The sequence below is a fragment of the Ambystoma mexicanum genome, chromosome 2q (genome assembly GCF_040938575.1).
Source record: "Ambystoma mexicanum isolate Mex_15411 chromosome 2q, UKY_AmexF1_1, whole genome shotgun sequence".
In the NCBI taxonomy this organism is placed as follows: Eukaryota; Metazoa; Chordata; class Amphibia; order Caudata; family Ambystomatidae; genus Ambystoma; species Ambystoma mexicanum.
Window position 1 is genome coordinate 1,367,882,199 of NC_090924.1, and position 12,755 is coordinate 1,367,894,953.

The following is a 12,755-nucleotide window of genomic DNA, read 5'->3' on the forward strand; positions in this document are numbered from 1 at the left end:
CGTGGTTGTGCATGTGTGCACTGCTATGTATTCACGTATTCATGAGCATGTGAATCCATGCCTGACCCCATGCTGGAGAAGGAACAAGTTACTTACCTGTAACTGTTGTTCTCCAGCATGGGTCTGGCATGGGTTCACATGCAAACCCTCCCACCTACCCCTCTGTGGCTCTTCTCTTGGTCCTACTGCCACTTTACGTGCTACCAAATCTGAAGATGGCTGCCTAAAGAGGGGCTTAGGTAGAGGGCAGTCATTGTCTGGAGGCAATATGACCCAGAGACCAGTGATTGGGCATTAGGAGAAAGACAGTTCAGAAACAAAACTGAAACTGATTTTTTTTCTTTTACCGAGGATTCCCAGCCTGACGAAGGGGAATATTCATGAGCATCTGAATCCATGTCAGACCCATGCTGGAGAACAACAGTTACAGGTAAGTAACTTGTTCTTTATCCTTGCAAGAGAGACTCTTGGCCTTACTTCCATAGAGGGGTGCATTTATTCTGGTGTGAGCGTGATTAGGGGTACCTATATAATTAAGAGGTACCCCTTAAATTGGGCTACCCTTACAACTCCCTCCAGCCCCCTGTGTCTCCTAGCAAAACACATTTGGTATTGGGCAATTCAAAACCAAATTTTCTTCTTGGCGTCCAGTCTCGAGGGCAATAGGAACATCCTGGCAGACAACCTAAGCAGGTTACAGTCCGCTCCGCACAAATGGGAGCTGAAACAATCAGTAGCACACATGATATTTCAGAAGTGGTGCCATCCATCAGTAGACCTCTTTGACAATCAACACAACACACTTTGTCTGCAATTTGCGTCAAGGCAAGGGCAGGGTCCTCGGACCTGGGAGCTGCTCTACATCTGGACTGGTCAAATCTAGCACTATATGCACATCTTCAATTGATTCACAAAGTTTTGCTGAAATTGAAAATGTCACACAACCTAACAATGATTCTATTGGCCCCATTCTCGCCTTGCTATATTTAGTATCCAGATCTTCTGGAGTTAGAAGGGTATCCCTCCTTAGATCTACCACTTTCGAGAGATCTTTTGACTCAACAGAATGGGCAGGTTCTTCACCCCTCCTCTCAATTGCTGAACTTGAAGGCTTGATTCCTGAAAAGCTAGCCTTCTCCCACTTGCATTTGTCAGAACAAAACATTGCTATTTTGTCGGCCCCGAGGAAATCTTCCACTAAAACAATATCGTAGTAGCACATGGTTACGTTTGTCACTGGGCCTTACAACAAAACCTTAACCCTCTAACCTCCATTGATAATGTCATGTCCTTCGTGTCTTCTTGTTTCCACCGGTGTCAAGGTAGACACTTGCAAACATTTTTTTCTCTTTAAAGCAAAGGAATTAAAAGGCACTTAGAGGGCCTTTTACGTTTACATCCCCCTATTGTTGTCTGTCTTCCCTCAGTTCCCCCCTCCCTTGCCTCGTCACGCTTTGAAACACTTGTGTATAAGCACGTTATAAATACCATATTATAGCATATCATTCGTTCACCTCCACCCCAGTGGGATCTCAGCATGGTCTAAGCATCCCTAATCGAAAAACCATTTAGCCTATGGCTCATGCAATTTACAATTCGTAACTTGGAAATCAGCCTTCTTAGTGGCCATTACTTTGGCTAGAAGAATTGGGGAGCTCCAGGCTCTTTCTTCGAAGGAACCATATATTGTGTTCCACATAGACAAATTTGCCTTGCGTACGGTTCCTTCCTTTCTGCCTAAGGTGGTTTCTGATTTTCACTTAAACCAGGAAATGTCTTCTCGTTTTTCTTCTTAGACCGCAATGTCTGCGTCCGAAGAGAAATTACATAATCTAAATGTAGCAACAACTTTAAATTCTACCTTGAAAGGACCAATCTGTTTAGAAAAGCAGATCAGCTCTTTGTTACCTACGGTGGTCCTTCTCCTGGCAATAAAACAGCAAAGGCTTCTATTGCCAGATGGGTAGTCTCCTGTATCTCCAAGGCTTACGACTTAAAAGGGCTCCCGACTCCGCAGAGACTTCAGGCTCATTCCACTAGAGCCAACGTTGCATCTGTAGTCTTTACCAGGCACGTTCCCATTGTAGACATCTGAAAATCAGCTACCTGGGCTACCCCTCTTGCCTTTTGCAAGCACTATGCTATGGACACATTGTCCACAAATGATGCAAAATTTGGCCAAGAGGTTCTCTGCAACTTGTTTGCTTGTCTCCTCCACCCTTGCTTATTCAAAGGCTTATTAGTCTGGTCCTAGCCAGTTGGGAAGGAGGTAGAGCCAGGACGACAGAACCTGAATCACCATGAAGGTCCTTTTTCATATTTTAATGTAACTATTTAAATGAGTAAGTATTTACTTGGATACCTCTGTGAACTGATTTCATTTTACTGCTCTACAGCTCACATAACTTCCTCCTAAGATGAGCATGGCTGCTCAGCCACTCTACCAACTTGTGTAGTGCAGACCTATATTGAGAGTTGTGTCCCTAATACCAAGATATAAGTCTTATGATGTCCCACACCAGTTGGACTTTAGTAAACCTACCTTGCACTTTTCAACACAATTGAGAACATCGGCAATACTTTTTTTCAGGTGAGTAAACCAACAGCTATAGAATGTACCAGTCAGGAACACAGTTCAATTTGCTCTGTAAAGTCACTCAGATAATGTTCTATTATAAGGAAATGGGTTATTGAGCACCAGCAATGGCAATTTGCTATGTTGATATACTTTTAACTGGTTCCAATATTTTAGCAGTCCATTCCCTAACTAATTAAGAGTTCTTCAGAGTCAGTTGAATGGAGGCGGAGGGTGCAAAGTGATGTGCAGCAGTGTTAGGGAGAATTCTCAAAAATGTGCGAATTCCCTTCACCGTACAACTTTGCTGGATTTTGAGGACTTTATTTTTTTACCTGGAGAGTGTGTGAGCCTTTTTCCCACTCTCATGTATTTTGATGTGTGTTTTTTGTTTATGGAGTTTTAAGCAACTCCGTAGGCATCATCTTTTCATGTGTGTCACCGCACCCTCAGTGCAGTAACAGGGAAACCGTTCAGGCTTTTCCAAGGTTTAAATAACTTCTCTGGGATGAACTACTGTTTCCCAGAGTAAAAGTGAAATTGACTTTACTAGTCTTTTTAAATTCCTAGACCCCAGCACACCCTTTTAAATTCCTAGACCCCAGCACACCCTATCTTAAAATGGAGTGCTGGAGGGATTACTTAGTATCCCCTGTTTCTTGATACTCATGTAGCAGTCAAATGCTACCCTTTCCTCTCAGAATGGCTGACGGCAGTGATTTTACAACGAACTACCATCATTTCTTCTGACCGTGAACTATCCGTAGCTCCGGTAGTGTTAAATCCCGGGAGCAATGTTTTTGAAGATGGTGTCTGAGCTCCCTCTATTCAAACGGGTCCTGGTTTTCTTTTTTCACCATTTCTTTTTGGAAAGGTCCTTCTAGAGATTCTTTGCGCACCAAACCAGGCCTGGTCCCTTTCTTCCTTCACCTTTGGCAGGCATCAGGACTGAAGACCGTCTCGGGCGCTCCAGTGTCTGTGGTGGGCAGGAAGTGAGGGAGGTGCCCAAAACTCCCTGTACTTAGTCTCCTAGGAGACCCGAATGCTCTCAGTGGTGATTGGCTGGCTGAATGTCCGGCAAGGGCAGCCACCCTGCTGGGTAAGTGGCAGCTAGGCTGGAATGAATGGGAGTAAACTGTTTAAAAGGCAAGTCTCTTGGTTTGGAAGGCAGAGTCGACCACTGGAACAAAAGAACTGAAGACAAGCTTGAAGAGGACGGCTGCTGCAACTCCTGGACCGTTGGTTTGCCCGGTGAAGCTCTGCTGCAGGTCCGAATCGCAGGGGCTTCTCTGTCGAGATGAACTTGGCAAGGACGACTTCTCCCTTTGAGTTGGTGGGACCAATCAACTCGTAAGCCACCTGGACACCATTCTCGGAGCTGGTTGTATTTTTCTCAGAGTGCTGCAGGAAACCGAATAACCAGGTAGAGGGACACGAGCTTCACTACAGCTACCGGAATGAAGATTTGCCAGTTGCCAGCTTTGTGACCAGTTCCCGTGCAGTGCACGAGTCCCCTGACATCCTCCCACTTTTCCACACGACTGAGGCCCAGGAACAGCGAGATCTGCAAGAACTGCCAGGAACAGAAGTATTCAGCTGCATCTCTTTCTTCAACATAAGGTACTGTGAAAACCCGACAGAGAGAACTTACCTCTCACTGTGAAAGTGTGTAAAACTTTGGCAACTTGCAGGCCTAGTCAGCTTGTGACCCGACATATGAACCTTTCTTCCATGAACTACTTCTGAGAACCGTGAAACCGTTTTTACCTATACAAGACTCTAGTCCATTGACTTTGGCCTACCTATTGTATTGAACTAATTCCTCTGTCGAACTCCAACTATTTGCACTGTTTGAGAGTAACTGTATTATTCATTTTATTATCTTATGCCTTTTTGCTCCTACTTCAAATGCTCTGAATGCCATTTGCTCCTCCTTAAAAGTAGTTGAAATGTCACAGAACCGGATAGTGTGAAGTAATGTAGTATATTTTTGCTTTCTAACTGACTGTGTAATAAATTAAGTGTTTTACCAGGAAACCTTGTGTATAACTGTCTCTCTTAATACTTTTGATTGTAGACCTCTATGTAATACCCTTACAAGCTCACATTCCCTCTTGAAATAAGCCTGGCTGCTCAGCTCGTTACCAAAAACTGTGTGGTACAGCCTTATACCAAAGGTTGGTTTTTTTACACCTGTAGTCATAGTTGTGTGTAGTGGTCCCAGAGGGTAATGCATGCAAACTTTGCCTAACAGTCCCCAAGACTGAGGCCCAGGAACAGCGAGATCTGCAGGAACATAAGTCATCAGCTGCTTCTTTTTCTTCATTTTGTAAGGTACTGTAAAACCAGACTGAGAGTACTTACCTATCGCTGTGAAAGTGCTGGAAACTTTCCCAACTCACAGTCCTAATCAGCTTGTGACCCTTTGGGACCACTACACACAACTATGACTACAAGTGTAAGCAAATCCAACCTTTGGTATAAGGCTGTACTACACAGATTTTAGTAGCCGAGCTGAGTTGCCAGATTCACGTCAAGAGGGAATGTGAGCTGTAAAGATGTTACATAGAGGTCTACAATCACAGGTGTTCAAATAAACTCTTACACTTAAGGTTTCTTGGTTAAACATTTATTAATGTATTCAACAGTCAGTTATAAAACATTCACTAGAAGAAGGCAGTTAAATATCATACACCAATACACTTCAGTACTATATTCGTTAAGTTTCTGAGGCATTCAGACTACTTTGAAGGAGGAGCAAAATGGCATTCAGAATACTTTGAAGGAGGAGCAAAAAGGAATATGTTCAGAACATAAAAGAATTACAATTATTCTTAGACAGTGCAGATACTTTGAGTTCACCAGAAGAGTCAATTCAATTCAATAGGCTAGGCCAAACTCAATGGGCTAAAGTCTTGGATAGGTAAAAACGGTTCTGGTAAGTAAATGGTAAAGTCTCTGTAGAAGCTATCAGAAGTAGTTTGTAAGAAGAAGAATTATATGCTGTGTCACAAGCTGATTAGGCCTGCTAGTGCACAAAAGGTAAGTACTCTGTCTCGTTTCACAGTACCTTACAAATGTAGAAAAAGATTCAGCTGAAGACTTCTGTTCCTGGCAGTTCCTGCAGATCTCGCTGTTCCTGAGCCTCAGTCGTGGGGACAAAAGGGACGACGTCGGGGGACTCCTGCACTGGGACTGGTCAAAAAGCTGGCACTGGCAAATCATCAATCCCGGTAGCTGTAGTAAAGCACACAAACGGGTGTCCCTCTCCCTGGTTATTCGGTTTCCTGCAGCACTATGGGGAAAATACAACCAGCTCCGAGAATGGTGGCTTAGTGTCGAGTTGATTGTTCCCACCAACTCAAAGGGAGAAGTCGTCCTTGCAGGGCTTCTCTGTCAAGATGAACTTAGCGATTCAGACCTGCAGCAGGGCTTCACCGGGCAAACCAACAGTCCAGGAGTTGCAGCAGCCGTACTCTTCAAGCTAGTCTTCGTTCTTTCGTTCCAGTGGTCGACTCTGCATTCCAAGCCAAGAGACTCTCCTTTTATTCAGTTCCCTCCCATTCATTCCAGCCTAGCTTTCATTCACCCAGCAGGGTGGCTGTCCTTGCCGGACAGTCAGCCAGCCAATCATGCCAGAGAGCATTTGGGTCGCCTAGGAGTCTAAGCACAGAGGGTTTCGGGCACCTCCCTCACTTCCTCCCCACCCCAGACACTCGGGCACCAGAGGCGGTGTTGAGTCCTGAATCCCACCAAAGGCGAATGAAAAAAGGAACCAAACCTGGTTTGGCGTGCAGAACGAAACTCTAGAAGGACCTTTCCAAAAAGAAACAGCAAAAATGGGGCTCAGAAGACATCTTGAAAAACATGGCTCCCGCGATGTAACGCTACCGGTGTTCGCGGTCGGGAAAAATCACGGTAGTTTTTTGTAAAACCACTGCCACCAGCCATTTCGAGAGGAAAGGGTAGAATTTGACTGCTACATGAATATCTAGACACAGGGGATACTAAGTAATCCCTCCAGCTCTCCATTGTAAAATAGTGTGTCCTGGGTCTAGGAATTTAAAAAGACTAGTAAAGTCAATTTCACTTTACATACTCTGGGAAACTGTAGTTTATCCCAGAGAAGGTATTTAAACCCTGGGAAACCTGACAAGGTTTCCCTGTGCCACTGCACTGAGGGTGCTGTGTGACACCAATGATAAGATGGTGCCTATGGTGTCACCATACTATTCCTTCCCTTTGTGTGTCTTGTGCCTTCAAAGAAGCATTTTGGTGCACAGGATGATAGAGCGTGAAACCAGAATTTTGTTTCTTTGCCAATTAATCTATCATGTTACCTCTTTACTGTGAGCAAATGTAATCTCTTTTTTGATATTGTGCATTATATTTATGCTGAATGCATAGTGTTTTAGCTTTTGCAAATGACTTGCATTTTTCACTGTACTTAATTATTTTGATAAACAAATTTGTTCTCAGAAAGTTGAAGCCCAGGAAAGGGAGGACATTTTGGCTGGTTTTCAAGGCAAAGCAGTGAAAGGCAAGGTTGGAAAGGCCAAGATAAAGAAGATGCAACTGGAAGAGACATTGCCCTCTGACTTTGGTAGGAGAATCATTCCAGAGGTGACATCTGCAATGAAGGCTGATGCTAGCAAGAAATTAATGAAGAAAAAGAAGGTTAGTTGAAAGTATAACATTTTGTCTTTCATCAATTTAGCAAGTCTCTCAAGTAATAAAGCCTTCCGTCTGCCTTTGTGGATAACATTTTTGCATCATTTTTTGGGTGAACAAGTTCGACCATGACCCCGCCCACGAGCCTAAAAAAATCAATAAAAGATTTATCCCCACTTCCCCAATCCCTAAATAGAAAGACGCAAAAAAATGCAGCAAATCGGCTGTTTCATCAAATGCGGTGAAATGGACATGACCAGGTCGCCGAGTCCCAATAAAAATATCACAAGGGCAGCTTTGGTAATTCCAAATGGGGGGTTTCTAAATTCCTCTACTTGCCAAGTTCTGCTATACTTACATAGAGAAAAACGTACATCTTCTTTAAGAATGTTTGCATGAACAAAACTAAATGTGAGAACGTTTTTTGAAATTCACATTTAACACTTGATCCCAGTGCCCCAACCTAAAGAGGTGACCATCTATCCCTACCACCAAAATTTGGAAACGGCGTCCAGCCCATATTTTCAGCGAGTATGAACCAGCAATACTTACAAAAGCACTAATCTTTCTAAGATCACAGAAACATACATGCAATTAAATAAATGGAATTTTTCATGAAGCGGGTTAACTCTAGCTCATTCAGTATGTGTTTTTCAAAGATATTAATTGTTGTGTTTTTATATTATGTGGCCCTAAAGTGTTTATGCATGTCCTTTATTGTCACTGCCCCACTTTTTTTCTCCACTTCAAGGGGGATATGGATTCTCTTGCCTTAAAAATGGAGTTCGATGAGGACTTCGGTATGACGTCAGTGGATGGTGGTCTGGATGACTCTCAGAGTACAAATCCACTTATGACCCCACAGGGCACACCAGCACTTAAGACCCCGCGGATTAAACGGGAAAGGAAGGAGCCAGGTATGTTGGACAGGAAGTCCTAAGCTGTAGATTTTGTGTGAGCACCCTGCACTTTTCCTTTCTGAACTGTTTCACCAACCCTTTTATCCAACTGAATATTGATCTAAGGCCTCGGTTAGGGCCTCCTGAGAGAAAATTACCTCCCCAACACAGTGTGCTCTGAAGGAATCCTGTTGTCCACTGAGTGTGTAGCTTAACACAGTTAGTTGTTTCCCCAAAAGTCAATGGCAATGTTATTTTTCTAAGTTCAAAATCTTTATAGGTTTGTCATAGTTTAACATTTAGTGTCATGGCTTTTTGCTGACTAGAAGTTATTTTTTCCAAAGTCCCCCTGTGATGTGCTGCCCTTAGTAGCCCATATTTATAGTAGGGTAGAGGTCCTTTAAAGATCCCCCATTTGTCCCTGAGCATTTTCCCTCACCCAGAAAATGGGTTTAGGTGGCGGCTGCACACTTATTTTGGCGGCATATTGTGTCATTTTTACTGCATTTGTAAGGAGCAAAAACAGCTGGCCAGACGTTTAGAAGTTCTGTAACCTAGCCATTTTCTGTTTAGCGTATCTTTGTTTGTTTTAACTCGGAATTCCTTTTTTTGGGGCCCCTCAACATTTTTGGACCATGCACTTCTTTTTGGTGGCCATAGGCACTACTCCCGAAGTCCCCCTGCCATTGTTTGGCAAGATTGTATGCAGTAACCTTGGGGGTGCACTACAGCAACCATGATCTCCTGGCAATAGGAAACCAATCTTTGGTATACATCTATACTACACTGGTTGGTTGTGTGGCTAAGCAGCCAGGCTTATTTTAAGAGGGGTCAATGTGAGCAGGATGGTGTTAACAGAGTTTCACAGTGACAGTTATTCAAATAAACACTTACACCCAAGGTTTCTTGATTAAACAAGTATTAATTTTTAACAGTCAGTTATATAAGCCTTCTTCAGAAGGGAGCAAAACATGTAACAGTTATAATACACTTCAGAACACCCTCTTAGTTTCTCTAAATCAGATGATACCCATTGGGGATGGCACACAGATACTTCCTACACACTCAGGTGACTTAAATAGCTAGGACACTGTGGACATTGATTTATCACTGGTACGTTTAGAGCAATACTGAGTTTGGTGTAAAGGTTAGATAAGGGAATAAAAAAAAGGTTAACTTTTTTTTTAACCTTTCCAATGTCAAGTAAATTTAACTCTTTCCCGGGGAAAGGTAAAGGCACAGAGTCAAAGGTAAGAAGAGTCTCTCAGGGAGCCAGGACAGCCAATGTTAGTTGAACAATGTCTAGGGGAGCTGAAGATCTTCTTTGCAGGTAAGTAAAAGTCTTGCACAATGTTTTTAGAAACGTTAGTAGAAATAAGATTCACTTGAAGGGCCACAATTTGGGAGGCTTGTGAGGGGCAAAGCTGTAAGCAACTCTGCAAAGGCAACCAAGCCAGGTCTCAACTGAGAGCAAGTAAGGCTACACAACAAGAGGTAAGTTCTCTTAGACTTTACATTACCTTTGGTTAGAAGAAATGGTTCCAGCTGGCTTCTGTTCTTGGACAGCTCTGCAGATCCTTTTGTTACTGGGCCTCAGTCGTGGGTGTTAGGCGAAGTTTGAATGCAGTACCCTCTGGGAACACTACAAACAACTATGACTACATGTATAGGCAACCCAACCTTTGCTATAAGCTTGTACTACATAATTATGGTAGCGTGTTGAGCAGCCAGGCTTAGCTCAAGAGGGGAAATGTGTGCTGCAGTGGAGTTACACAGTTACAGGTATTTAAATAAACTCTTACACGCAAGGTTTCTTGCATAAACAATTAATAATTTATCAATCAGTTATAAAGCTCTTCAGAAGGGAGCAATAGAATAGTAACACACAAATCTACTTCAATTCTGTACACTCTGAGTTTCTGAATCAGACAAGACCCTTTTGGGATGGCCCACAGACACGACCTACACCCACAGGTGACTTCAGTAACAAGGGTGCTGGGGGCATTAATATCTTACTGTTGGCATTCAGAATACTCTTAAAAAGTAATTAAAAGGCAAAGGTTATTTAGAACGCTTCTCTGTCGATGCAAACTTGGTGATACGACCTGCATCAGGGTTTCACCGGGCAAACCAACGGTCCAGGAGTTGCAGCTGCCATCCTCTTCAAGCTCTTCTTCGGTTCCTTCGTCCAGTGGTCGACTCTGCCTTCCAAGCCAAGAAACTCGCCTTTTATTCAGTTCTCTCCCATTCATTCCAGCCTAGCTGTCACTCACCCAACAGGGTGGCTGTCATTGCCGGACAGTCAGCCAGTCAATCATCACATAGTGCATTTCGGTCTCGTAGGAGACTAAGCACAGGGAGTTTCAGACCTCCCTCACTTTCTGCCTACCCCAGACACTCTGGAGCCAGAGGCGAGTTTCACTCCTGAAGCCCACCAAAGGCGAATGAACAAAGAGACCAAACCTGGATTGGCGCAAAGAAAAACTCTAGAAGGACCTTTCTACAAAGACATGGCGAAAAACAAAGACCGGGGACCATTTTAGCAAAGATGGCTGGACGCCATTTTGAAAAAGATGGCTTCCACGGTTAACATTACCGGGGCCGCGAACGGTCACGGTAAATGCACGTCTTGGTAGTACAAAACAAAACCACTGCCACCAGCCAGTCATTTGAGGAAAGGGTAACATAAAAAATGTTACATGAGCATATAGACACAGGGGATAATAAGTAACCCCAGTAACTCCTCCTCTTTTGTAAGATACTGTGTGCTGGGTCTAGCAAGTACAATGCTAAAGTAAAGTCAATTTCACTTTACTACTCTGGAATACAGTATTTTATCCCAGAGAAGGTATTTAAACCTTGGGAAATCTAAAAGACTTCCCTGTGCCACTGCACTGAAGGTGCTTTGTGACACAATTGTAAATGATGATTCCTATGGAGTTGGTTAGACTCTGTAACCAAAAAGAAACCGTGTATAAAATCACATTAAAATGCATGAGAGAGTGAGGAAAAAGGGTCTCACACTTTCCAGGTTAAAAAATCAAGTCCTCAAAATCCAGCAAAGTTGCTGGGGGTCTCTAAGGTGGAGGAATTAGCAAGCAGGGATAAGAGGGAGGACACCTGGGGGAAACGACGAGGGATCCAAAATACAGCAGCCAGACTACTCCTCAAACTACCAAGAAGAGATCACATCACTCCTGCCCTAAAAAGACTGCACTGACTCCCAGTAAAACATTGTATCACCTTCAAAACAATGTGCATAACGCACAGAGAAATCGGTGGACAAGGAGCAGAATTCCTACAAAAGAAAATAACAATCTACAAGCCAACAAGACTCCTCAGGTCAAGTAACGAAATCCGCCTGGAACCAAAACCATACCTCGAGAAAAAACTTGGAGACACCTCTTTCTACCACTTAGCCACAAAAACCTGGAACAACATCCCGAAAGAAATGAGAAACGCCAAAAATCACCTAAAAATGTGGAAATTACTAAAAACCTGGCTCTTCAACACCACAGACTCCAACTGAAAACCGAAACAGAAAGGAAAGGGATGACTAAACAGAAGTGGACACCGACAACTCCCAGAACCGACTGTGGACAACCCGCTATTAGGAGAAGCTTCCACGGCACCTGGACATAGGACGCCAGGCAGAGCGGAACACCGGCGACACCCATGAAGACAGAGTCAACAACTCACCGCAATCCCACCCAACACCCGCACTCGCCCCTCAGTCGCCACCAGGCACCACTGTTGTGAAATTATTCAGGATATTGGCATTCACCACACTACCTTAGCTGGGGACACTTGGCAATACACTAGCCATATAAGTGAGGAGTGAAAACAGGTAGGGCTGCGTGGGAGGGTGGGGGGAAGGAGGGAGAAAAAAGAAAAAAAAGGGATCTCGAAGGGCGTTCGAACTCAGGACAAGGACGCAGGGGTGCGCCTGAACCCCACCTTGGGAGATCACAGAACCCGAACGCCTCAAAGTTAGGATAAAGATGCCAACTAACTAATGGCACTAACAATTTCCCCCCTCTGCATACACCTCTCATACTCCAAACCAAACACAACCACAAACCTACAACACAGCAAACCGCACAAACTTCACTACGTTGCAACAACAAAACAAAAACACACATAGACTCGCACAACAGTACACGACGACTACCGGCCGAAGACACCCCAGGCCCAGCCAACGGACCCACCGGGCTGAGGCTGCCAACAGCACATCACTGCTCTCTTGCACTTTTCTAAACTGTAACTAAAAAACAGAAAAGTTAAAGTTTTGTGGTAGGTTCTTCCCACTAACCACCCCCCCCCCTCCCTCTTTCAGAGCCGCCAGAGCGCTAGGGGACCACTCCAGTGGTGATAGTGCGCGGTACAAATGTCCTTTAACATTAACTGCACCTTTCCTTCCAGTTCTATGGACCCCAAAACTTATTTTTGTATCTGACCTGCTCTATTTACAGTGTGGTGACACTACACAGTCTTTTGTTCATCTGTTATGGGGAAACAGACATGTCCTACAGGCTGTCAGTACTGTGAGCCATTGTTTCGCTTAGTCTAGTTACTACTTTTAGTAACCTTTTACCATTTGTGGTAATTTA

General features: G+C 43.9%; 1 protein-coding gene across 2 annotated transcripts in view; it reads left to right on the forward strand.

Annotated features, from left to right (window-relative positions):
• Nucleotides 1-12,755, forward strand: part of TOP2B (DNA topoisomerase II beta) — a 934,132-nt gene that overhangs the window by 780,337 nt on the left and 141,040 nt on the right. For both annotated transcript variants that reach the window (XM_069648849.1, XM_069648850.1), the window contains exons 28-29: nt 7,055-7,252; nt 7,998-8,163. In XM_069648849.1, the coding sequence (XP_069504950.1) occupies nt 7,055-7,252; nt 7,998-8,163 (364 nt within the window). The remainder of the gene's footprint in view (nt 1-7,054; nt 7,253-7,997; nt 8,164-12,755) is intronic.